This window comes from Atractosteus spatula, chromosome 14, assembly GCF_055471065.1.
Source record: "Atractosteus spatula isolate fAtrSpa1 chromosome 14, fAtrSpa1.hap1, whole genome shotgun sequence".
Classification (NCBI taxonomy): domain Eukaryota; kingdom Metazoa; phylum Chordata; class Actinopteri; order Semionotiformes; family Lepisosteidae; genus Atractosteus; species Atractosteus spatula.
In genome coordinates, this window is record NC_142719.1 from 30,799,444 (window position 1) to 30,825,823 (window position 26,380).

General features: G+C 51.0%; 1 protein-coding gene across 2 annotated transcripts; it reads right to left on the bottom strand.

Annotated features, from left to right (window-relative positions):
* Window positions 1–550: 550 nt before the first annotated feature.
* LOC148821071 (alpha-1B adrenergic receptor-like) lies at window positions 551–22,864 on the bottom strand. Of its 2 annotated transcripts, none has more exons than XM_088933012.1 (2): window positions 21,466–22,864; window positions 551–3,235 (listed from the first exon to the last, which is right to left on the bottom strand). In XM_088933012.1, the coding sequence occupies exons 1-2, from the start codon at window positions 22,535–22,537 to the stop codon at window positions 2,643–2,645; spliced, it is 1,665 nt and encodes a 554-aa protein (XP_088789138.1). In that variant the 5' UTR covers window positions 22,538–22,864; the 3' UTR covers window positions 551–2,642. The 2 variants fall into 2 exon arrangements, with proteins under 2 accessions (XP_088789138.1, XP_088789137.1); XM_088933011.1 differs by having other exon boundaries at window positions 21,462–22,852.
* Window positions 22,865–26,380: the final 3,516 nt, after the last annotated feature.

Sequence of the window (26,380 nt, forward strand, 5' to 3'; positions counted from 1 at the left end):
TTTACAGTATAGTGTCCCTGTCACTATACTGGGGCATTAGGACCCACACAGACCACAGGATGCTGGCCCCACTAACACCTCTTCCAGCAGCGCCCTTAGCTTCCCCAGGAGGTCTCCCATCCAGGTACTGGCCAGGCTCACACCTGCTGGGCTTCAGTGGGGCTGCCAGCTGTGAGCTGCAGGGTGATATGGCTGCTGACAATAGCGAAGTCGGGTTCTAGGGCTTGTGCCCTCGCCGCTCCCGCCCCAGTTCGTCCCTCACCGCACGGGCACGAACCCGGGTCTCCGATGTCGCTCCACAGGGGTCCTGCCGGCCGAGCTACAGAAGGTCTCCTTGAGGAAACAGCTGGGCGGATCCTCCTTGGATCAATTAATTGCTGACATTTAAACAGACTGGATGTCCCCTGAAAACTTCCTTCTGTCCAGAGGGGAGGCACAGGACGCTCAGCCAGCGTCGCTGCATGAATGTGTCGAGCGTTCTGATGCTGGAGACATACCTCCCAGAAACACGGGTATGACAGATGGCTTGAGGACAAGAAATACGGCAGCGTTCGTAAAAAATATTTTATTACCTTCTCCCATGTAAAAGCATAAATAACATTAACACGTATGTAAAAGTATGTCTGCTTTTGTATCTTCAGTGTGAAAACGGATACAACAACTCAACACCTACATGGTGTGGAAGGCTACTGGAAGCGGCATTGATTTTTCCCGTACTGGAAAACGATGATTTGAGTGGAAACGGAAGCGGAGGCGGGAAGACAAGCGGAGATCCACACTGCGGAGTCTACTCACCTCGACTCCTCCGGCCGAGACGTCCGTCGGTCTCGCCCAGCGCGCGCTGTAGAGAGCGAAGCTGGGTGACGTCAAGCGCGCCCCCTGGTGAACACCGCACGGCGGCGCGCGTTTGTGAAACAGCGGTCACCGCCCTGCTTCGGACAGCGCGCTAAACCTAAACCTGTCTCAGGATGCTCTTTTCAGTGTCTCAATAATCTTTATGTTTTTTTTTTTATATATGTTGTGACATGAGTTGCTTTGGAATTTTCCAAAGAGTTGCCAATTTAATATGATGGAATACAAGTTTCGGGTACAATCCTGCAACTTCCTCCCTTTCCAGAAGGAGGAAAGGGAAGCATTTTGCTCTGCCTTTACTCAAAGACTGATACCTGGAAACCTGTAACCCTGTTGTGCAAAGCTCTCAGCCACTGTGCACTGTTCTGCACTCAGGGACCCCCTCTTTATACAGAAGCACCAGTCTGTGCTGATCTTCCACTGAGACTGCAGGCTGTCTGTGCTGAGCTGACAGATCTGTGGGCTCCGGTACACAGACGGGTCTTCAGCTCTGTGGGTGTGTGGAGGAACAGCTGATGTTAGAGTTGAGGAGAACCTGACAGTGAGTCAATCAGATCTGATTGGGAAATGAGAGCAATACAGTAGCTAGCATACCAATACTGGTTTATTTACAGTTTACCTTTAACTGTTGTGGATCAGTGTGAATTGATGAATAAAAGGGTCTCTTCTCACCCAAATTAACAAAATATGTTCTAACAGTAAAAAAACCCACTGTCTTTAAGTAAATTATTTCAGCTGATAATATACATACAGTACACTGCAACAACACAACCTCATATGCCTCTTCAGGAAACTTCATCAAGATTTAATTTGTCTCAAGTCTCTCAATAATTTGTGTGCATTTTTTAAAGTGCATCTCAAATCACTCTACACCTGAGAGCCCTGAACTGGTTCCCTTTAGGTTTCATACATAAGAATGCCCAGTATTCTGAAGAGTCCCACTATGGTTATAAAGTCAGCGACTCCATTAACCTTTATCGACCAGTGCCGGTCCGTATACTGTGCAATGCACGAATACATGCGTGTTTGTGCGTATAACGGGGAACACAGAAGACGTATTCACAGAGACCACGAGGACGACGCGTCTCCTCCAGCAAAAATCAAGAGTCACACGGACACAAGTTAAACATCTCTTGCCTCAGCCCGCAGTTCCCCAGAATACCGTAGATTTACAGACTCGCAAGATACAAGTGCGATGCGTGTCGTGCAAGATGCGTTCACTTATTTCGGTGTGTCAGTCGCTGTTAGCTCATACATCGATCTGTCGAGGCTCTCGTGGACAAAGTTACCAGCCAGCGTCCGTGTCACAGCTGCCTATGTGTAGCGGGGCTCTTCAACCCCGCTCAGTTACGGCAGTGGCGTCACCGCCCTCTCTTACAGCGGGACAGTGACGCACTCTGCCGCGGCAGCCCGCGAGCGACCGGAGAGCCCGGTCCCGGGTGCAGCTCGACGGGTCCGCGCTACGACCCAGGGGCTGCGGGCTCGAGTGTTACCGACGGTCTGCGCTGAAGGGGGTGGCGAGTGCGCGGGGGCTCTCTGGGCTGTGCGCCAGACGCCGACTCCGGTGGCCTGCCGGGATCACCGGCTCAGCTCATAGTCCGTCTCCGTCGGCCCCGGCAGGCTTCGTTCGCAGACAGCCGAGTTCCCCACCCATTGGTCATTCCAGACTCGGTGGGTTCGCAAGGAAACAAAGGGCAGGTCCGCTAAAACAACAAGAAACAACCAGAAACAAAGCGCGGCCCGGCGTGCGGTACCCGCCGCCTGCGCCCCCGAACCGCCGGACCGCTGGTTCACTCCGACACCAGGGCGAACCCGCCCACACGGCCGCTCCCCCCGGGCCCCTGGCAATAGGGGGGGCCGTGGCCCTGAGGGGGCCCCAGGCAGAGGGCGTAGGGTCTCTGCAGCGGATGCGTGCTGCTCCCGTTGCGCTCCGGGAGGCCCCGGCACAGGCAGCCGCCGTCCAGCCCCCCCGCCAGGGGCTGGAGCTGGCTGTCGGTCGGGCTGCCGGGGAGGGAGGAGGCGCTGGGCCGCCAGGCGTGGGGGGCGCCCGGCTCGTGGTGTCGGTCCGGCCGATTGCACAGGCAGCTGGGGCTGGGGCTGGGCGAGGACAGCGTCCTCTGGCTCCCGTTGAAGAAGATGGAGTCCACGGAGTCTTTGCGGGAGTAGTCGGAAGAGTCGAGGTGGGAGGTGCGGTAGTTGGACGCCTTCCAGCCCGGGCGTTTCCTGCGCCGGCACTGGCACCGGAGGATGCGGATGAAGGCCCTCTTGAACTCCTTGCTGGAGCAGGGGTAGATGATGGGGTTCAGGCAGCTGTTGAAGTAGCCCAGCCAGAAGATCACCTTGAACAAGGTCTCGGGAGGCCGCAGATGGGTGTTGAAAGACCCTGGAAGAGTGGAAGGATTTGTGTTTTGAAAAAACGTATTCTCTCCTGGCTCAGGCGAAACTACCAGTAGCACAACATCAATCTGATTGTAGTTCAGGTGGGGAGCTGCGTCAGCATGCGTAGGCTGCAAAGGAACAAGTAATAGGTTTATTCCATGCTGAAAAAAAGAAGAAAGAGAACACAACGTTTCGGCCGTGGAGCCTTCTTCAGCACACCTGAAGAAGGCTCCACGGCCGAAACGTTGTGTTCTCTTTCTTCTTTTTTTCAGCATGGAATAAACCTATTACTTGTTCCTTATCAATCTGATTGGCTTGTTCAGCTCCTGAACTCGCCCCGTTGGCGGCGCTGCATGCACGTCTATATTTGACCAGCAGGTGGCAGCACAGGCTCACTAGCGCGGGATATTCTTGCAAGTCACTGGTTGCTCTCGGGATGTGTCGATCAAAGTGCAGATTTTGTGTGCCTGCGCTGATTCTGTCCTTACCATTAACAAGGGTGTGTCTAATATCCAACTCGGATAGGAGCATTCCCTGTATTCATCGTGAATTTACTGTCTGCATATCCCTGCAGTTAACCACTCTGGCTAATCTGGGGTGAGTTTCCCGAAAACGATGAATCTTAGAGACTAACGAGCAACTTTACGATGTACGTACGTAACGTACGAGCTACTTTTTCGTGGGTTTCCCAAAACCCTTCTTAATCGATCATTTAACGAGCGAGTATAAAGTACTTCTTTGTTAACCCCGCCCCTGAAGTCGCTTAGCAAAAAGCATCGCAAGTCGATTGACAAACAATCGATTGACAATACTTTCATTATATGGTGTCGGTTTTGGTCCTTCAGTGTGATGAAATAAAGTTGTGAAAAGGAATATGAAGTAAACATGACATCATAATTTAACAACCATTTAAGCGAAAGCGTATAGATAGGCACAAAATGGGACCCTTAGTGTTTCTAAGAGAAAATAAAATAAATGACTGACATGCCGTAAAAGAAAACCAAGTTTAACTGTGTGGGCAGTGTATGCGTCCTGCACGACGTCTTTGATTTAAAGCAATATTTTTTGTCACGCTGCCATCGTTAAGAATCACAGTGTTTCATGAGAAAATACTGTTGTTATTTAAAGTTGTTGGGTGTGTTGGAACTCCATTTTAATTGGTCTTATTAACATGACATCTGGAAATACTAACAACTAAGCTTGGCACGTGTCACTCAACAAATACAGGACCTATAATCAAATGTAAAAACAAGTAGGTCTAAGCTTTACCGTCAACAATCAAGACAGAACATAAAATGGCATTCGAACTTTAAATATTGTATCGACCGCGGGTTTCGGTACGGAATGGAGCAGGCGTGGGACTCAGGGAATGGGGTTGAACAACACATTTAATAACTCGAATCGGGAAAGGTACACACACAGGGACAGGGGTTACAGCGCTGCACCTACACTAACATACACACACACGAAGGGAAGAGACTGTATCCCAGCCTCCGTCCCACTATATACATTCCGGTAGCCCGCAGGTGCAGTTCTCAGCCCGCCCTGCGTGGCGCTACATTGTAATACATGTTACATGTTTCACGTTCTTTATGGAATTTAAATACAATTTAAACCCCACCCCAAAAGTACTAAAAGAGGGAGTATTATTAAAACATTTGACTTATGAATATGAAATTTACCCAAGATGACTAATAAATTCATTACTGTATAAATGTTCTTTTTTCGAATTTCCTCTTACATAGTACAACAAAATATCAAAATCCTTAATATAAAATCTTAGTATTCTGTATTTCCAGAGAATTCCCATGACGTGAATTGAATGTGCTCTGTCTGGCGATCTCTGTCGCTAAGGTTGGCGCAAGAGGTAGCCAGTTTAAGAAGCACTTAGTGATTAACGAGTGGGTCGGGGAGCACGAAGGATTTAACGTGCTACTTTAGTTACGATGGGTTTTGGGAAACACTCCTAAATTAACGATCGATCTTAAGAGCAAGTTTACGATGTTCTTAGCGTTACGATGCTTTCGGGAAACTCACCCCTGATCTGACTTCATACAACAAAACGGCAAATTGTTATTTTCCACCCTTAATCATGTACAGAACACATGCAGAGATGAAAGTCTTTCCCATGATGCAACTCCCTGTTTCTTTACTGTAAATATACTGATGCACACTGAAAATGCAACATTGACAGCTCAGTGTGCACATAATACAGTATTATTATTTACACTTGAAACAGTGAGCAGAAATGTTGAGCAGTATCACTCCTGAGGATAAAAAAAGGGTGGAGCTCACATCATGTGATATAAAAAAGGAAGGAGTTGTGTGTTAGAGTCCATTTTCTAACCACTTCTTCCAATTCAGGGTCATGGAGGAGCTAGAGCCTATCATGGCAAGCAACAGATTCAAATTGGGGTACAGGACACCAGTCCATTGCAGGGCACCCACATACAGACACAAACATGCACACACTTACACCAGGGCCCGTTTTCCCAGACAGTAATGAACCTACCAGTATGTCTTTGCACAGTATGAGGAAACCCACACAAACATGGGGTGCACATACAAACTCCACACAGATAGCACCCCAGAAATTAAACCCAGGACCCCAGCTCCATGAAGCAGCAGTGCTAAACACTGTGCCACCCCTGTGTTAGAGTTAAATTACTAGAAATAAGCAGATTAAGAATGTGTGTAGTCACTCAAAATGACAATGACAATTGACTGCATGTGAAAGCAGTGAGAAGTAGATGTGCACCATGCCCCATGTCAGCAGCGAAGATGAACTGCTTGCTGTGGCTTTGGTTCATGATGGTTTGTCTGTGAGAGCAGCTGTCTGGAGAGTGAGGTGCTCTGTATGAAGCATCAGCAGACCAGTCCAGAGAGACCAGGAGACCGGTTCTGGAGGGCAGAGGGCCACCAACCGGGCTCAGGACTCTCCTGTCCAACCGATCCACCTGTGTATCAGTTTTCAGCAGCACGAGAAACCCCAGAAAGAAACAGCCAGCATTTCAGCTGCGTGACTGCAGCTCACCATCTGCTTGAAAATGAACTGCAGAGTTAAAGCTGACAGCCGGGCGATGGAATTGCTGTCTTTTGCAGGCCAGAGAACATCTGAAGTGATGGAAGAGAGAGAGCTGGAGTGTTGTAATCAATGCTAAACTGCACTTTGCCCTGGCCAGACCTGACAGAAGATAGGAGGACTCTCTTCTTAACAGAACAGTGCCCTTGGTGTAGACTGTGGAGGAGCAGCTCACTGCAGTCACAAGACTGATCAGGAGACTGTGCTTCAGCACTAACAGGACTGTGTCCTGTGTTGGTGTCCATGGAAGTGATACCTGATATGCTAAATGGGCAATGCTAAGATTTTGAGAGATTGCTATGTTACATACTGTGAACTCACCACGATTCCTTGAGCTTTTATTTTCGTGCTCATTTTCTGTGACGTCAAGCGGCTGAAAGCACTATTCTCACTACAGCTGGCTTGTACAACCCATACACACACGTGCTTTTACACATACACAAGCCCTTTCTCACACACACGAGCCTGTACACACACAAACAAGCCCTTTCTCACACACACGAGCCTGTACACACAGATGAGCCCAATCACACACAAGCCCATACACACACAAGCCTGAATTCGTGAGGTGGGTGGAAGTGGGGGGGGCACTTGGGGAAAACCTACACGAATACCACGCAAACTCCACACAGAAGGCCCATGCCAGAATCAAGCCTAATCCCCATGCCTAACTTCCCATGTTCTGCAGGGCAGCACTGGTAACTGCCAGGCCACTGTGCCTCCCGTTAAATATCTTAAAATGCTCAAATTTCAGTGCACATTTATGTCTTAGTGTTCGGCCCATGTATTTTATGCATCAGTATATATGTGTTTAGAAAGCAGGATGGGCTGATGAATGTGACCCAAATGGAATTACCTGCCTATTACCTGTTATTGTTTTTAGATGCTCACAATGAAAAACAAACACCTGACTTTACCAGATTGCACTGGTACCTGCTGACAGTCACGGCGCTCAGTACATACTGGGGCTGCAAGCAGAGTGAGAGCACAGCTTGTGTGGATCTCACATTCTTTTACCATTACACACATGTAGATGGCTGTGGAATTAAAAACAAATCTCAAACCTTGGCAATAAGTCCATCTCTCTGTCTGTATTATTTCTCTTCCAGGCTCTGAATGTTTCCAGAACTGGAACGGTGACCAACAACCCAGTGTCCTGCAGTGTGAAAGATGACAGACACTGTTGCACACTCCCTGAGCAGAGTGTCAGGGTGCAGAGTCACAGCTGGGTGATGCACACTCCCTGTGAGCAGAGTGTCAGGGTGCAGAGTCACAGCTGGGTGATGCGCACTCCCTGTGAGCAGAGTGTCAGGGTGCAGAGTCACAGCTGGGTGCAGCACACTCCCTGAGCAGAGTGTCAGGATGCAGAGTCACAGCTGGGTGCAGCACACTCCCTGTGAGCAGAGTGTCAGGGTGCAGAGTCACAGCTGGGTGATGCACATTCCCTGTGAGCAGAGTGTCAGGGTGCAGAGTCACAGCTGGGTGCAGCACACTCCCTGTGAGCAGAGTGTCAGGGTGCAGAGTCACAGCTGGGTGATGCACATTCCCTGTGAGCAGAGTGTCAGGGTGCAGAGTCACAGCTGGGTGCAGCACACTCCCTGAGCAGAGTGTCAGGATGCAGAGTCACAGCTGAGTGCAGCACACTCCCTGAGCAGAGTGTCAGCGTGCAGAGTGCACAGGTGGGTGCCGCACACTTATGTGAATATCTTATACAAGGAATTGTATAGGGCCAATAAAGTGATCCTATCCTATCTTATCTTATCGTAATGGCGGTACCGCCAGGAAGAAACCATTGCAGAGTAAGGAGTCTGACAGTGTCTAACACTGCCGCTTGGAAAAACGAGACTCTTCCTTCCCCATTGAAGACCCCGCCCTGCCCGTCAGGCATGGTGGAGGGAGTATCACGGCGTGGGGCTGCTTTGCTGTACCAAGACAGAAGCTTTCTTGGCATGGGCATCGTCAAAAACCACAAGCAGTTGTAAAAAGGAAAAGGCACTGTGATAATTATTTACGACAGTCATTCATTAGGACACTATGGATGTGGCAGGATATACCCCCTTCTCAGGGCACCACACACACTGGACAACCTACACACAGCCGAAACATTGTGTTTCTTTTCTTCTCTTTTCAGCCTGGAATATGCCTTTACTTGTTCCCTTGCAATTTACACACTTGCACTGTTTACACACAGGACAACTGTGAGTTACCCCAGCCAGCGTGTCTTGAACTGTGGTAGGAAACAGGAACACCGAAAGAAAACCCACTGGGCCAAAGGGGAACCATGCGAACTCCACACAGAAGGGTCCCCAGTTCACTGTCACCGCCATGCCCATACCCACTGGGCTTATTCATTTCAAAACAGAAACGGCAAACAGCTATCACTATTACCCGCTATCAGACCTTATTCATGTAAGCAGTCTGCACTGGGAAAGCTGGTGTTTATCCTGCAATTCTCCTGGCCGGCTGTAATCGCTGAATCACCTCTGCGCTCCGATTGCCCCTCTGTCAGCAGCCTCTGCGGGCCCTCAGACCCACGGGCGCGCTCCTGCTCGCTCCTCACGCCAGGGACGCGACACGAGGCCAGGGGAGCAGGAATTTTAAGTGCCGTTAAAATAAACTTCGAGCGCGGACACGGGGTTGCTAAATGTGGCTTACAGGCGAAAGAAAGCGGCAAACAGAGATTCAAAACCTGTAACAACAACAACAACAACAATAGTAATGGATTGGCCTTCTTCCTAAAGAATGCACGCGTTTTTTTTTTGCAGTTACTGCCTCCGTTAATAGACTCCCAGGGAAAACAAAACAGGAACAGTCGAGCAAAGAATGCAAGTCGTGCGAGACGGAAATCCAGCAACAACCTACAACAGTTATGTGTAAATGAAACACATACGTATACAGTATATCGATTCGTTTAACTGCGCTGTTCCACTTGTGGGGTGATTCTTGGGGTGGCGCGGGCCCTCCCTGTCTCTCCACCCCCTCTGCCCCCTCCCGAACGCCCTGCGTGTACCCCTGCGAGAGAGGCAGGAGTTGGGGTCACATCTCGATAACCCCCGCCGCCAGAACCAGGAAATTCCTTGCCTTCCCCTCGTGCCAAAGCCAAGCTGAAACCAGAGCCCGCGAGCGGGAAGATTAATCTGCGCGGAGCTCAGACACCGGGAGCCCAGTCTGCGCTGGTATCTCGAAAAACCTTCACAGGCCGCACCGTGCGGCGTCTCTGATTGCCGTCCGAGAGCCGTGGCAGCCGCGGTGGGCTGCGTGACAAAAGCCAGCGGGCAATCGACGCTGTTCATACCGATCATTATTCAACCCGCAGGGCGGCCACACGACCTACAGTACGTCCAGTCGTCCAGCTGTTGAATCAGCACGGTTTAAGGGTAAACGATTCTCAAACAACGCTTGTTTTTAACCACCCAGAGGGCCCGTCGCGTCGTTGGCGATTTCCCCGATCAGTGTCGTGGGAGCGTGTGGGAAGGCCGAAGAACTGTGTGTGTGTGTGTGTGTGTGTGTGTGTGTGTGTGTGTGTGTGTGAACTTGGGAAGGCTGTGTGAACGTCTTCTATTCTCACAGCATTCCTCGGAAAGTCTCACGAACCGGCTTCAATCTATCACGAGAGCCCGGCCCTTACACTGAGGGTGACGATAGGAAAAGCGGATATTTGGTTTCATGAAGGGAAGACACGGAGAACCAGGGGGTTCATGCCGTACTGGATTTTGATTCTTTTTTTAACGCAACACGAATCAAGCGCATGTTGCAGATGCGGACTGTCTCGTTTACCGAAGCGGTGCGGACCGGCCTGTGTAACCCGAAAGACCGCCTCCGGCACGACTGGGCGGGTTTCTCTCGGGACTTGTGTATTGGCGAAACACGCGGCTCAGAGATCAAAATAGCTGTCTAGAAATCCCATCACAAACACGACAGAGCTGGAACAAAGCTTACTGCTCCGTCCAAAATCGTCAGAGCACATCCTTCCTTCCTTCAAACAAACAGGTAACAAGCTTCACGCTGTGCCCCCTCAAAAGAAATAGCGCTCTATAAACACAGCATCCTGTTTTTCTCTTTGGCTACTGTACGGTATTATTTATATACTTGGCAGGCTTCTTTCACCCCAAGTGAACAGCTTGTATTCCCATTTAGTCTGCTGGGAGTTCAACTGCAGTAACCCTGGAGGAGTAGGGGGATTCGAACCCAGGGCTGCTACACCATTCGGCTGCCTCGTGGTGCTTGTGCGAAAACAACTACAGAGTCGTGCGAGTCCATACTCTGTTTCGCGCGCAAAACAGTTTCCTCTGCAGGCCCCTGAGATCACCATTCCTTGGCAATGTGAGGGCAGGGCTGGAAAGCAAATAGCTCCGCTATCACGGAATGTAATCTTGCAGAACCCTCTGACTTCTGCCAATTACAACAACCGAACGTGATCCAAATATGGATCTCAGCAGCTATAAAAACGGAATCTTGTGGCACAGTCGTTTATAATCCTGTGCCTTGACCCATCCTTCCATTTTCTGACTCGCTTTGTCCAGTACAGGGTCAAGGGGGAGCTGCAGCCTATCCCAGCAAGCGATGGGACAAGGCAGGACACACCCTGGACTGGGACACCAGTCCATCACAGGGCCATACAGACACCCGCTCACACCAGGGCCAATTTTCCCAGAAGCCAGTTAACCTACCAGCATGCCCTGGGACTGTGGGAAGAAACCACAACACCTGGAGGACACCCATGCAAAAACTGGTGAGAACATGCAAACTCCACACAGACAGCACCCCAGGTCTGGAACTACACCCAGGGCCCCAGTGCTGCGGGGGAGCTATACTGACCACCGCACCACTGTGCTGCCCCCAAGTCTTGATAATACCACTTCATCAATGCTGTTTGTCTTCCTCAAAAGTTTTCTGAAGAAAACTGTTTCACAGCTGCGTACCGAGACGCACTGAAGCAATTTTCTTGTCAATACAGTTCAGTTGGGATTTGTCCAAGAGGCACAGATGAGTTCCGCATGTTTGGCAGCCCCAAACTAATACACTGATACTGTAGAGGAAATACCCGTTCCTCTGATCACACAGCTGTGGGAAGAGCAGCAGGAGCAGTGAGTAACACGGAGCTCCTGTCATATGAAAATGAGCACCCAAGCTTCTCAAGCGGTTCAGCTATCCAGCAGTTGGGTTCTTCTTTGAGCATCTGCATCAGCCCCTGCGTGGCGCAAGAGTGGGGTGGTGGTGGGGGGGTTGGATTCGTTCCCAGCCTGGAGTCGATGACTGTTTTTTAAGGCATCTCCATTCCCCTAAAGCACAAGACAAGAGAAGATTTCCAAACGGTGGGGAAGTCCACTGTCCCAGAAGGTTAAAACCCCCGGGCTGTATCAGGGCGCTGATGGGTTTGTGCCGGCTCAGGTTTGTGCTTGGTGATGGGTCGAGTGCCTTTTATGTCAGTCTCTGGGAAGGCAGCTGCTTCTTAGGGCTTCTTGGGGCTGTGCTCTCTATAAGGAGAGGGGAGCCCAAGCCACAACATTGTCAAGATTAACCTTTTGAAACTGTGGTACAACAAGGCACACAGGGCCTGAGAGCCGTGCCCTGAGTAACACGGTGCCTGTTGGACGAGGGGCAGGCTGGTGGTGCGATGGTTAGCTCTGGGTTTGACCCTGACCTCGAACACCTGCCTGTGGGGAGTCTGCGTGTGCACCTTGTGTTTTTCGGGGGTCTTCGATTGTTTCTCGTCGCTGGGGAGAGCTGTCATGTGCTCTCCCTCCTGCCTGGCCTACTGTCCGTGACCTTCATTGTGAGGGTACATGACTCGGGGGCAGATGGAGGAGTGCTGCAGTGGATGTGGACGTACAGCCCTGCTGGGTCCAGAATGGATTTATGATGGACTTCATCTCACCTTGAAACTCTGACTGAGCTCAGAGGGCACTCAAGCCGCCGTGGCTTAAGAGTGGAGACTCCTGAAAGCACTACAGCGCTGCTACTGCGAAGGCCAAACATGACGTCCGGCCACAGGACCCGTGGGGATTGTCTCGCGTGGTTTCTTGTGACGGACGGAAAACCGCGACGGAAGGCAGGAGCTGCGCCTCAGGCACCGCGCGACTCGCCCCGGCCGCGCCGAGCCCCGCGAGGCACTCTCTCCGGCACCCTCTCTACCCTGGGTCTCGCGCAGTGACGTCATTGGAGGACGCCGCCAAGCCGCTCGGCGGACGAGAGCAGCAGGCGCTGAGACCTGGCGGCCGCGGGGGAACCACTGAAGGGAAATAAAAAAACGGTCTAAAAAAAAGCTACTCAGCCTTCCTAGGAGGTCACTAGGTTACGTGGTTGTGGGATTTGGGTATCTCCGGGAAACCCCCCAAATCATCTGTGGCTTATTATATTTCTTCAAGAAATTAATGGTTTGATTAGCTGATCGGGAATTTCTTTATCATTCCGTCACGTAGAAGCGCTGGCAAAAGCAGCGTTTTTCTAAGTTTCTCGAACCGGGTCGTTAATCTCTAGGGTGTTTCCGAACCCAGTTCGAGTTCGTTTCTCAGGTCCCGGGCTCGTCTGGAAGTGCGGAGTCTGGGGGCTGACGGGTCAGAAACGGGTCTCTGGTCTGTTTCGCAAGTGTAGGGGACAGGCTGGGCTCTGGTTTCGCACCGCGCTGAAGTTACCTCTGCCTAAAGATCACTGGGAGTCGACGACCCCCAGAGAAAACAGCTCACTGATGCCTCATCTTCAGCGTTACTTTCCTTGTCCCCCTGTCCTTTTTCCCAGCAGATCCAACACAAGTCCTAGCAGATCCGGGGCTGAATATGACCGCTGTTTATTTCAGCATACCGAATGGGTATGCAATGAGAAAAAATGTCGCATTTATGTTAATAAAAACTTTCCCTAAAAGAGGCCAAGAATGCTTAATGCCGTCTGTCCTCAATTGACCATTGCTGGTGTGGTTTTGCTGTCTGGGAGGGCTGTTCCAGACACCCACAACTCTTGATGTCAAGTGTTGCCAATTTTTTTTAAATCCCAAATGAGTTTTAGTTTCCCGAGTTGACAGGGTGTCTTTAATTCTGTACTTAGCTGGCAAACACAGGCTTGAAAGTCTCCCCTTAGGCAGGTTTGTGTGTCTTCCCTTATGAGCAGAATGCCAAAAAAATATGTTAAAACCAGATGACTATACTTTAATTACTCAGACGGGATCTCATCAAGCACCTCAGCTTAACTGCTGTCCAATGTACCCTCAAATCTGTCGAAATCAATTTAGAAAAACAATAGGTTTCAGGCCTGCCCAATCTGCAGTGGTATTAGAAATTATCATCTATGCAGAACTCGAAGGAGCCTGAATTTGGAACTCAACCACCAGGCAGTTAAGCCTGTCTAAGACACCCACAACTCTTTGTGTAAAGACATTATTCGTTCTGTGTATTTGCCTCTCCCCATTTTTGTATCACCTGCATCTTTAACTAGTTTGCTAACTGTTCTGGAATCTGAATTGCTAACAATGAGGAAGAGCAGATGGCTTGAGTATCCCTGCAGTACACCACTGCTCAACATCTGCCCAATTACAACTTACTGCTCTTCAGATCCGTGCTGTTTCCTGTTTGTCAACAAGTTTTTGATCCACGTTCACATATAACCTTGGATTCCTGTTGCTTTAGCTTGTGCATTAATCTATGAGCGACCTCATCAACAGCTGGCTGGAAAAACAAATGTATCATGTCACATGCTTTAGGGTTACCAGCTGTCCTTGATGCTTGATCAAAGAACTCTAGTATGTTAGTTAAACAAGATCCAGCAGGTTAGCTCAACAAGATTTAGAAAGTTAGTTCAACAAGATTGTTCCTCACTAACTCAATGCTGGCTGTTAATTATTAAAATGACTATTTTCTGAGTATTCCTTATTAAGCTCTGTTATTTCCATAAGTTCATCAGTAACATAAGTAAGACAGATTGGTCTTAGTTATGGGGGATTAGTTATGGTGTTACAGTTGTAATTCTCCAATCTGTTACTCTTGGCCTAACAGATGCAGTCCTAAGTGAGAGTAAAATATAGAGGTCTGATGTTAAGTGCAGAATATATATTTAACATACAGGGGTGGGGGGTGGGGGTCTTTTTATAGCAACACCTCAAATATCACCTGTTCAGCAAGTCATTAAATATAGGAAGACCCATCACTCTGGGCATGCATTCACTCATTCACTCGGGGTGCGAGTTCACTCATTCACTCTGAGTGTGTGTTCACTCATTCACTCGGGGTGCATGTTCGCTCATTCACCCTGGGTGCGTGTTCGCTCATTCACTCGGGGTGCGTGTTCACTCACTCTGGGTGCGTGTTCGCTCATTCACTTGGGGTGCATGTTCACTCATTCACTCTGGACAAGTTCTGGCACAAATCCTGGAAACACTGGTGACCGTTTTTACGGATCCATTCTCCCTAACTTTCACTCCATCCCTCACAGTGTCACTAGCTGACCGGATGGCACCCTGCACTAAAAGTTGGAAAAAGTCACAAGCCTTGGCACCCTCTTTCTTGAACACGTTTCTGCACTAATTTTAGGAATTAACCAATTTGAATTAAGGGTGGCAATGAACATGTATTTCTTGGATGACCTTCTGTGTACGTGCTAAGCAGCTTGCTGTATGTGTCAGGTGGCTCTTCTTCCAGCCCTGACAGAAATTGCACAGGGCTCCCAGTGGTCCCAGTTTGTTGACCTTGTGTGATGCAATGGAACACAGCAGGTGTGAAATACCCAGCAGAGGGATCTGCGTAACTATACAAAAAAGGCTCCAGACGAGAGGAGCCATTCAGCCTGTCTGGCCTGTTTGGTCTTTAGCGGCTAATTGTTTCTTGAAAGAATCCAGGGTATCGGCTTCAACAACATGACTGGGAGGCTTGTTCCACACTCCCACTACCCTCTGTGTACAGAAGTGCCTCCTGTTCTCAGTTTTCCATGCACATCTGTGCGGTTTCCACTGAAAACTCTGAAATCTCAGGGTCAGGTTGAAACTGCGTGCGCAGCAGCGGACAGGGGTTTCTGATGAGTGCTGTCCACTGGGCGATCATGCGGTCCCAAGCCACAGCCTGATGGAGATCTGCTGGAGATCTGTGCCGTGCAGAGATCGCCACTGTCAGGACAGCCTGGGCCTGGCTGTGCGAATGCAGCCATGTGCTGAAACTTCTGTGAGGAAGAACAGGCCCTGGCAACCTCTTCCTCTTATGGTCAAGAATCTGGCCTGTTTCCTCGCTCTGCTGCCTTTGCCAGACCCTGTCCCATAAATTTCCTGGGATAAAATTTCCCTCTTCCCAGCCGCACTCACATACCTGGGTCACGTCTGGCCAGCTTCAAAGGCTGTTAACATGATACTGCTCGGCCAAAGGTCTTCGGAGGTGCTAGTATTTTCATGTCAGATCAGCGGTCTCGAACACAAGTCCCTTATCGTCTCTGGGAATCCAGATCAGGGTTTCTTCAAAGTTTTTTTTTTTCCTGGCTACTTTTTGTCATTTTATTTTAGGGTCGGAGAGCCACTGGCATCGTAAGGAGCTGGGGATCTGCACGACGCGGTCACAGAGGAAAACTGGGCTCTGCGGGCCCGCCGGACAGCCCCGCCCCTGCCGGACTCCTCGAACAGTGATGAGAGCGCCGCGCCCGTGCGGCTCCCAGCGCAGTGTCCGTTAGCTGGTACACTGTCCAGACTCGCTCCCACGCGCCATTCCGGGCCGCAGGAAAAAAAAAAAGACTTCATTCCCCGACTCCTCCTGAGAACATTCCTAGCATCCAGTGGGAAACTCTGTCTGTCTGATCTCCTGCAGGGCCCTGCGTTGCGTGCCCATTAATCCTGGCTCGCCCTTTTGCAGATTCTCAGGGCTCCTACAAGGCACAACTGCCCATGTTCACTCTGCAGCCCTTGTCCGGTTAGTTTTCTCCTCAGAGCTCCTTGAGTTGAGGGTTGGGGTGAGGGTGAGGGTGAGGGTGAAGTTTAGGGTGAGAGTGGAAGTGAGGGTTGGGAACAGGAGGGCTAATCTTGTGCAAGTTCACACACCTCTGAAGCACAAAGCAACCACATTGAATGCCGAAGGTATTTCACTCTGAATGTACTTATTCCCTGCGATGGCTTTTGTAACTATCCCATTGGAATGAAGCTCCCAAGTTATGGAATTTCTAACAGAGGTTCGTGAGAAAGGTCCTGATTTTGTACATACGTACAGAAACCTGGCACCCAGAACCTCCCTGCGTGCATCTCTCTCGCCCCCCCCCCCCCGCCTCCCCATCTACACCTTTGGAGCAGCTCCCTTGCTCATTCCTCACAATAGTGAGCCTGTCCTCACAGCTAGATTGCCATTCCCCATTCCCTCAGCTAACAGAGTCATGCCAAATACAATACCTACACCAGTGGCTGAATTGAAGTTGATGAGAAAAAGGATGTGATGTCCTGTTTTCTAAGCCTTACTCAAACACCTAGCCAACCAGCAGGTCCAAACAGAAGCTTTACAGCATTGCAACACCTGGGCGTGGTTTCCTGTGAGTTTATTTTTCAGACGCAGCATGATTAGTATCGACCCCCCCTTCTCAGATCATTAGGACTCCCCAGACAGCATTACTGTTGCCTTGCATGAGACGGCCTCCTTCTGTTTGTTGAAAAGCTCTCTACAGCGCAGCAGAGTGGCCGACTGGGGCGCGCATCCTGTAAACTACCACCATGAAGAAAGGTCAAGAGGTCACTGCAGTTTCCCATTGGCCTGCCCGGTCACAAGACAGGTGCACAGACGGATCTCGATCATGAAATCTTTAGCGCTGAAAAGTGGGTCTCCCAAGGACAAAATCTCAGACGTCTTCAGATGATTAGTGGCACCAGTACTTCTCCCAGTCCAGCATTCCCGACTCTGAGAATTCGGCTGTGAGAGGCCAGGAGCCCACCGGGACTGCCTTACAGAATCAGACATCAAATCGAGAGTCTTAATTGTCTGAAGCCAGTTGAGTGGAATGTCTGTCTGTAACGCGCGCTGCTCTCCCAACCCTGCTGGGATTCGATTCCGGTCCCTCCCAGGCTCTGGGACAGCAGTCAACTCCACCACACAGAAACACTGACTCTTACACGGGCTGGATTCCAGACGTGGGGAGGTGATGTCCCCTCTGTAACACGCACGGCGCGCTGAGCCCTGTTTCACACAGGATCGCATAAATATCATCGATTGAGAAAATCTAACACAGGCCTGACCGGGACCAGGATTTTGTTGCTGCTGTTATTCTGATTTTCTGTAAGATATACTTCTGTGAGTATATCTCTCCTGCACTTTGGCAACGCTGCTAGCTTGCCTGCCACATTGTAGAAATAGCTACCGATAGTGTATTCGATGAATTCAGTGCATGCAGTTACCCGTGCATACAGCAATGGAAATCTCACACTGCGCCTTTCCTTCACCCACGCCCCTGCGCTGTCGAAACATGTCTTCTTGAAAAAGACTCGTTTTAAGTTTGATGCTCAGCTCCAGTCCCTGAGACAGTGACACGGCATCCCAGCACAAAAGCATGACAGCAGGAGATGTGAAAAGACCAGCAGGCAGGGGGGCGATGAGAAGGCACCCTGCCCCTGGCTGAGACCGCTCAGGCTGAGCTCTGCCCGGCCTGCAGGGCTCTGTCTCATTTTCCGTGGTCAGTCTCTCTTCACTCCCAATTCGGGGACAGCAGGGAGAGGAAACGGGAATGCGTCCGCCAAAATGACTGAGGAGCTCCGTTTAGTCCAGAAAACAAATACCTCACAGAATGATCTGGCGCAATTCATATCCATTAACAACAAAACGCGACTTCTGCTCCTGTTTTTTTTCTTTCAATTGCCTCTACTAATCTGTTTTTGAAACTGCTGCTTTGTCATTAACAATACACTTACAGGTACGAAGCGCTGCCCCAGCGCGCTCTAGAACAGACGCTACAGCAAGGAGTGTCGCTGTGCCGCGCGCTGTTCTCGGTATTAAAACAGCGGAGCGTCAGGGGGCTCATTCGCGTGCCCCCCTATACAGTTCCAGCCTCGCTCCTGCCCTGCGGAGGGCAGCCCGCGCCCCCGGGCACACGGCGCGCGCTGCCCCCCTCGCGGACACGAGGAGGGTCGTGGTGCTCATGACCGCGGGACAGCTAGGCGTCGCGGGGTGAAGGATGGGACTTGTGCTGTAAGTTGGCGGCGGCGCTGCTGTGACTCGACTCCTGCGCTCCTCCGTGTGTACCTGACGTGAAGTCCTGGGCGGTTCTGTTTGTGGCCAGGCGGATCTGTACGAGGGGGGTGGCGGTGGGGGGTTCGGTTTGGCTTTTAATGACTTGTTTTTGTTATTTGGGCTCATACTGTAATTATCCTGTAATTACCGACCGCCCCCCCCCCCCCACCCCAGGAACCCCGAGCCTGGCTTTCTGGGGGTCTGTCCGCAAATCACCGCCAGTAACGAGAAAAGAGTTGGGAAGGCGAGAGAGGGCAAGTTAACAAGAGCTAATACGACGTCGCTCTGAATGACAGAAATTCTGTGCTGTGAAGAGCTATAATACACAACAGTCCAGTTTGCGAACTTATCATGAGCAGCGTGCGAGTTATTTGCACAAGAAATGTAATTTGATCTTTTTCTAAAAAAGTCTTCCAATGTGAAGAAATAACAATAAGAAACGTCCTGCCTAACAGACTCCTCCCCATTTTATCTAGGAGACAGGAAATCTGTATAAAACTGCGGAGCACGGAGACGTGCATTTGTACCCATTGATCTCACGCGCGCTATAGATGATGCTTATAGGTACCGCAGCAATGCCACACCCCGGATATCGCTTTCCCACGTGCGTCCAGACTCTCCTGCTCGGACCTGCAGCACGGGGCTCTGCTCTCCATCCTGGCGCTGCGAGGTTTTCCCAGGAATTCTCCACACTGAGCGCCTCCAGCCTGTCCTGAATCTGGAATCCCTCTAGAGGTGAAGTCACGCACCTCAGTTTATGCCTGATGGATTATTATCCTAGTTTATTTGAGCGATAGATCATACTAATTCTATATTTCCCCGTTCTAGACAGTCTGGGAGTTTGTCTCATGGCCGAGCTACTTCAAAATACGAAATAGTCAAGTCGTTCACAAAACTTTTGAACTTTTGGATTTTTGGGGGTACGCGCGTTTCTATTTGTTGTGCTCTCTCGGGAGGTGGTACCGTATCTTACCGACAAGTTTCTTTTACAACAATGTATTCAGGTGCAGCTTAAAGACATGAATCTTGAAAGAATATAACATAGGTAAGGTTTGTTCTAGGAACGAGTCCTCACCAAACGGCTTTCTACACAGATCTTTATCACACAGCTTCCCAGAATATTGACCTCCACAGCCTGCTCGGAGTTTGTGGACATCTGATGTCCCGGCGTGCACGCGCCGACGCTTCCCTCGTGAGGTTCTCGGCTGTCCGTGCCGCGAGACAGACGCACCTTCTTCTGCTCGCGGACTGAGCGAACACCCGCCACGGGAGACACAGTCAAAGGACACACAGTCAAAGGCTGAGGGAGAGAGCCCTGGCCTCCTTTCATGTTATTTTCCAAGCCATAAGCTGATAGCGTTAAATGCCACTGTCGCCATTACTAGAATGAACCGGTTTGGATGAAACTAAACCCCGCTGGTTCGAAACCGGGCCCGAGAACAACACAACCCGACTGCGCGCCACCGCAGTTCGAGCTTCGACATATATCGTGCATTAAAACGTTTTTAATTTTAAAATTGTAAACCCCCCCTCCCGTGGTGCGAAGATAAAATGCAATTTAAGAACTAAAAAGTAAATTCAAACATTACTTTTGCGTACGCCAGCTCTTACAATCAAACCCATTATTACCATTATCACAAGCCCAAACAACGTCCAAACACAAACCCTTTACAGTTCGCTAAAGGAAGGACTACCCTTCACGTCCATACCTGCGATGCGTTGACCATACCTTGAATTATCGTCTAATTCAAATGCAGGGCTGCTTCATCAGCTTGCTTTGTCGTTGGATGTGATAAGACAAGCGAACGGACCATACAGAAGAGCACTTCACGGAACAGGAAGCAGGAGTATAGCGCCTTGCGAGCACTTCCTCTATTGACCGCACGAGGCGGAAGTTTTAACAAACTGAGCAGGTCAACCGCAGAGAGACGAAAAATACAGCCTCGCGCCAGAGGTCAATGAAGGATTTTTAGATTAAGATCCTATTTTATTGTTTACTTCCTGTATACGCATGCCGTATTTAAACTGTATCTATATTTGCAAGTTCTATATATGTACAAATGGTTATATATCTACATATTTGCGAAGTGTTTTCTGGACGGAAATCGCATCTTTCACCCGGCTAACAAGTTTTTATTCTGCAATTGTTTCTTCACTCGAAGAAGGCTTCACAGCCGAAACCTTGTGTCTCTTTTCTTCTCTTTTCAGCGTGAAATAAACCTTTACTTGTTCCCTTACAGCCTACGCACGCCGACGCGGCTGCCTGCTTGAAGTTGTGATTCTGTTACCTTGGTCATATTGATTTGATTTCCTTATTGTCTGCGATCGTGCCTGTGCTCCGCGCCAGAGCGAGAGCTGGGTCCAGTTCGGTTGAATGTGTTTAGTGACATCTCAGCGTGTGGATCAACACCTTTCTCTTAAAGGCTGCTGTTTTCTTAAAATAACAACAAGCGAATATAAGCAGTTCGTCGGCTCACACCCATTAAAACATTTAAATTCATTGAAAAAAAGTGAGGTAATAAAATATCCTGAGTATGCATTAAAATAAAACAATACGAATAGATTTTTCCCCGTTGTTATTCACAAAAACACTGCCTAGCTAAAGAAACGATTGCTCTTGTGATATCGGATACAGAAGCTGTTAGACAAATGTTCTAAATCAACAACTAAAAACTGCCAATGCTATATGACCTGGAGGTGGACGGAGAGGAAACGGAGGACAAATACAATCTATAAGGGCATCATAATCTTTCTAAAACCCCTCCTGACAGCAGAGAGACCACCGCCGGATCGCCAGACTTCATCCCGGGGTTGTAACCCCAACACGCCGCCGAGGGCGTGACAGTGGGAGTGGGTCCGTGCCTCTCACGCGCGTGGGTGCGGGTGGGGGGAGAAAACGGACGGGCTTTTAAATCAGGGCTCGATAAAGAACTTGAGAAGGGACAAAAAAACAAAACAAAAACAAGAGAACACATCCCCACCTACCGATGGGCAGGGCCAGGAAGAAGGGCAGCCAGCACAGGATGAACATGCCCACCACGATGCCCAGAGTCTTGGCCGCCTTCTTCTCCCGCGAGAACTTGAGCAGCCGGACGGTCAGCGAGCTCCGGATGTGCTGCGCTCGGCCCCTGCCGGCGCCCGCGCCCTCCTCGCCGGCCTGGGAGCCCCGGTAGTGGATCCTCAGCGTGAACTCCTTGGCGTCGCTCCTCTCCTTCATCACCCCGGCCTCCAGGTTCCGGGTGGTGCGCTTGGCGACGATGTACACCCGGCAGTACATGGCCAGGATGACGGCCAGCGGGATGTAGAAGGAGCCCAGGGAAGAGAACAGCGCGTAAAACGGCTCCTCGGTGATGACGCAGACCTTGTCGTCCGGGGGCGCCGGCTGCTTCCAGCCCAGCAGGGGCCCGATGGAGATGACGACGGAGAGCCCCCAGACGCCCAGCATGGCCAGCACGGCCCTGCCCTCCGTCACGATGGTCGGGTACTGCAGGGAGTAGCGGACGCCGATGTAGCGGTCGATGGAGATGACGCACAGGCTCATGATGGAGGCGGTGCAGCACAGCACGTCCACGGCCGCCCAGATGTCGCAGAACACCCGGCCGAAGACCCAGTAGTCCACGATCTCCAGCGTGGCCGAGACGGGCAGCACGGTGGTGCCCAGCAGCAGGTCGGCGATGGCCAGGTTGATGATGAAGTAGTTGGTGGGCGTGCGCAGGTGGCGGTTACAGGCCACCGACAGGATGACCAGGATGTTGCCCACTATGGCGAAGGAGATGAAGGCGCCCAGCACGACGCCCAGCGCGGCAGCCCTGGTGACGTCCAGGGAAGGGAACAGCGTCTGGTTCCCGGAGGTCCCGTTGGAGAGATTGGCGGGCAGTCCCCCATCGTGGGACGCAAGCCGCGGCGAAGACGCGTTAACCCCGAGGGCATCTCTAGCGTCCAGACTCATCGTGAGAGGTGCGACCCTCCATAGCAGGCAGGCGTGCGGCGGGGCGGCAGCAGACCGGGCAAGCTTCGACGATCGACGGCAGACGAGTAGCTTCCTTCTCCGCTGCATGCACTTAATCTGAGTTTTCGTTAATCGCACGGCCACACGCAGGGCCCAGAAAGCGCGTTTTCTGTTCTTCGTCGACTCGGCCAAAAAAAAAAAAGCTTTAAAAAAAAGTTTACCTTTTGCGCTATATGGTTGTTTTCCCTTCAGCTGGAGGCAAAGACCCTCTCTCTCTCTCTTTCCCGACCTCCGTTTGAACTCTGCAGTCCCTGTCGAAATTGGCCCAGGCAGCAGAATAGGAGCGACAGATAAGGCTAAGCCCTCCTGACTCCACAGAGCGCCGATGCGCTAGCGAGCTGCGCGCCTGCTCCCGGACCGTGCCTACACAGCTATGAATGGAGAGGCCAGCGTGCGCTAGCTAGAGGCCAGTGTGTATGTGTGGGGTGGGGTGGGGGGAGGGCGTGCACAACACATGACGTCACGCATTCTGAACGCTAACGCGGCGAGGGAGCCGAAGGTGCGGGCGCAGACCGGGCACGCGCCCGTGGAAGGTGGCGAGAGCGCCGTGTCCGGCGCTCTCGCCACTTCTTCTATTATTATAAAGAATAGAAGTCTTCTTCTTCTATTATAAAGAAGGAATGTTCTTATATATTTTATATTGTCGTTTGAAAGCCTGGTGGCAGAGGTTTGTTGGTTTTAGAGGAACTACACAGCCCGATGACGTTCTTGCCGGGAAGACACGTTATTTCGCCTTATTGCAAGAAAAACACACACGAAGCCCTTTCCTGTGAAGTGCACTGAGAGAAGCAGGATCCGTGTGAGCGCGCGGAGAAGAAGATACGCGGAGCTGACTCAGCGCGGTGCTTAGAGTCTGATTATTGTTGATGTTAAAAATGAAGAAATGCGTTGAGTTTGTTTTCATAAACTTTTTTAAAAAAAAACACGCATGACAAGCTATTCCACCCTTCTGTTATTTTAATAATCAGCGCTGGGGGCCTGTGTTCTATTGCGGACCTGGGGTGCTGTCTGTGTGGAGTTCGCATGGTCTTGCCACGTTTGCGAGGGTTTACTCCCACAGTCCCAGGACCTAATTAATTAATTAGCTTCTGGGCTGATTGGCTCTGGTGAGAGAGTGTGTTTCTGTGTCCGTGTAGCCCTGAGGTTCGCTGGCGTCCAGTCAAGGGTGGATCCTGCCTTGAGCCCGGTGGCTGCAGGGTTAGACTCGGACTCCCCCGCGTCCCAGACTTCGATACAGCGTTAAGAACACGGAGAAGTAAAAGATAACAAACAACAACAAGTTGGTTTTTTTGTATCAGCGACAGAGAAGCGAGGAAAGCCAGGAACAGGGCTTCGCGCGCGTCGTGATTTTTACAGAACTCCCCCCGAAAAAATACTCAAGCTGCTAAACTGTCTGAAAAATAAGTCCTGTCAGTCCCTCCCCGCAAAACACGCCCCTTGTCTTTTCTCGGCTACTTTTCCACTGTCAGTCAACAAGATTCCCCGCACGCTCCGGACACGCGTGGTGTTTCGTGTGCAGGCAGCACGTAAAAAAAAATTCCCACGCGTGGTTTCTAAATTCCAGGTCTTTGTGTTTTTTTCCCCTGGCTCTCACCAGCGGGCCGTGGTTTCAAACCGTGGGGGGGGGCGTCTTTACTCCCGGCAGGAGAGGGGGCCTCTGGACGCGCACGTGGTTCTCATTACCAGGGGCCTGGAGCAGCGCGGGGACGCGGATCTCTCGGTGTCTGTCGGGCTCGCGGGTGGCGAGCCTCCTCGCGGGTCCACGCAGGGCAACTGCGAATGACAAAAGGGGCCGCGTGTTCTTCACCGAGGGCACACAGATGAAACGTCTCGGCACTCCACCCATAACCTCACGCAGCAGCCCCGTCGGGAACGCCCGGTTAATGAGAAGATGCCGTATGGGTCGGCCTTGACTCTGGCGCCGGCGGTACCAGATCCCTTGACAACAGGCGACAACGCGATCGGTGTCTATTTAACCCCCCTCCACCCACGAAACACCCCCCCCCCCCACCCTCACTCAAGCCTTTTCGAAGCGGGCGACAAATAATTAGAACCTACCTGGATTCCTTCACAAATGCGGTTAGTGTTCAGGAGGCGCCTACATGCGAAATGAGCTTTGCGTGAGGCATTAGCCCTGTTTTTACGGAAGCGCACTGCCGCCTTCGAGGATATAAAAAAGATATTTCATGTGTTGTCTCATAATTACCTGAGAACACATGAGGATATCTCATTTTTCCTTGACGGCAATACAACAGCAGTATAAGCCCGTACCCTCCCACTCTTTCGTGCGAGGATCATGGCGGTATTATTACTTCTTCTTATTAAAAAGCTGACAGGGTTCGCTCATAAATCTCGGAACATTCCTGGACCTGCGAAGAGCGAGATGTTCTAAAACAACATTCTGTGGCTCTGGTGCCGCCCGGCGGGATAGGATTAAACGTGCTTTATGCACGGGAGGGTAGAGGGTGTCTATGGAGAGGCGGAATACTTCATTTTTCGGCAAGATGCCAGAGAGCACCGGAAGTGGAGGCCTGTGGCGATTTGTATGTTACAGCACACATGTCCCGGACAGGGTGTGAGAGAGAGGGGGGCAGCTGGAGGATTGTAGAGCTGTACTCTGGTGCCCTCCACCAGGGGTGTCCAGCTCCTGACCGGCTGGTCCTGGGTTCAATCCCAGGTAGGGGCAAGCTTGCTCTAATCCCTTCCAGACTGGTGCCAGGTCCACTCAGCCTGCTTTCCAAGCGAGTCTCGGGTGTTAATCCCTCTGGGGGTGATAGGCTGACCGGAGTGTGATGCTGACCACATCACCTCCACCTCCAGTGTCGGATGGTCAAGAATAATGGTGACCCTTGCCATTCCCCATGGGGATGCTCCCACACGCACTGGGTCCTTCCCACAGCTCCGTGTTCCAGGGCACACGTCTGACTCGCCTGCATGGGAGCCCAGGGAACCATTTTTCTTCTTTCAATAATGTCTTTTTTTCTAAAAAATAATCTTGAAGCGCCTTCCAACCCCAAGGCCGCTGTGCACAGTGGTGAAGACAGAAACGGAAACGACAGGGAGTAAGAAGGAAAAAAGGCTGCAGGAGAGCAAACAGGCCCATACAGAGAAGAGCGCAGGGCAGCCAGACACAGGCCGGGCACAACCGGGAGCTTCGGGTTTGGGTTTGGAGAGGGTCGGGTCTGAGGAAGGCCATTCTGTAGTAACGCAGAACAGTCTCCAAAGGCCTGTGAGCTGCAGGGAGCAGAGGAATGGCCTCAGCTGTCCGCAGCCCACGAGAGGGAGCGTAATATGTAGGATTGAATAGTTATGGAGCCCAAATTTTGTTTTAGCATTAAACAACGTGTATTGGAAAAATCAGGAGTAGCTCTACAGCTTCCCTAACAGGACCACGAGGATCCAGCTACAGGCAGTAAAGAGACCTGTCTCGCTCGGTGAAGGCTTCTTGGTCGCACAGAGAAGAGCCCCCTCAGCCTGCTGGTCCTGAAGCTCACGGACACCAACCAGCCTCAGGACAGCACAGCTAGAACATCACGGATCAAAGTCAACCACATCAGAACACAAGCCAAACAACACCACCGCATCCACTGGGGCACACACACAAGCACAACACAAACTGGACTGATACAGGACCCTAAACACACAATACACTCTAGCTGAGTATCTGACCAGGATTAAGATACAGCAAAGAGACCCTGACAAAGTTCAGGCTCAGTGACCACAGCCTGGCCATAGAAACTGGACACAGACAACCCTGACTGTCCAGAGAGGACCGGCTCAGTGACCACAGCCTGGCTATAGAAACTGGACACAGACAGACCTGACTGTCCAGAGAGGACAGGCTCAGTGACCACAGCCTGGCCGTAGAAACTGGACACAGACAGACCTGAC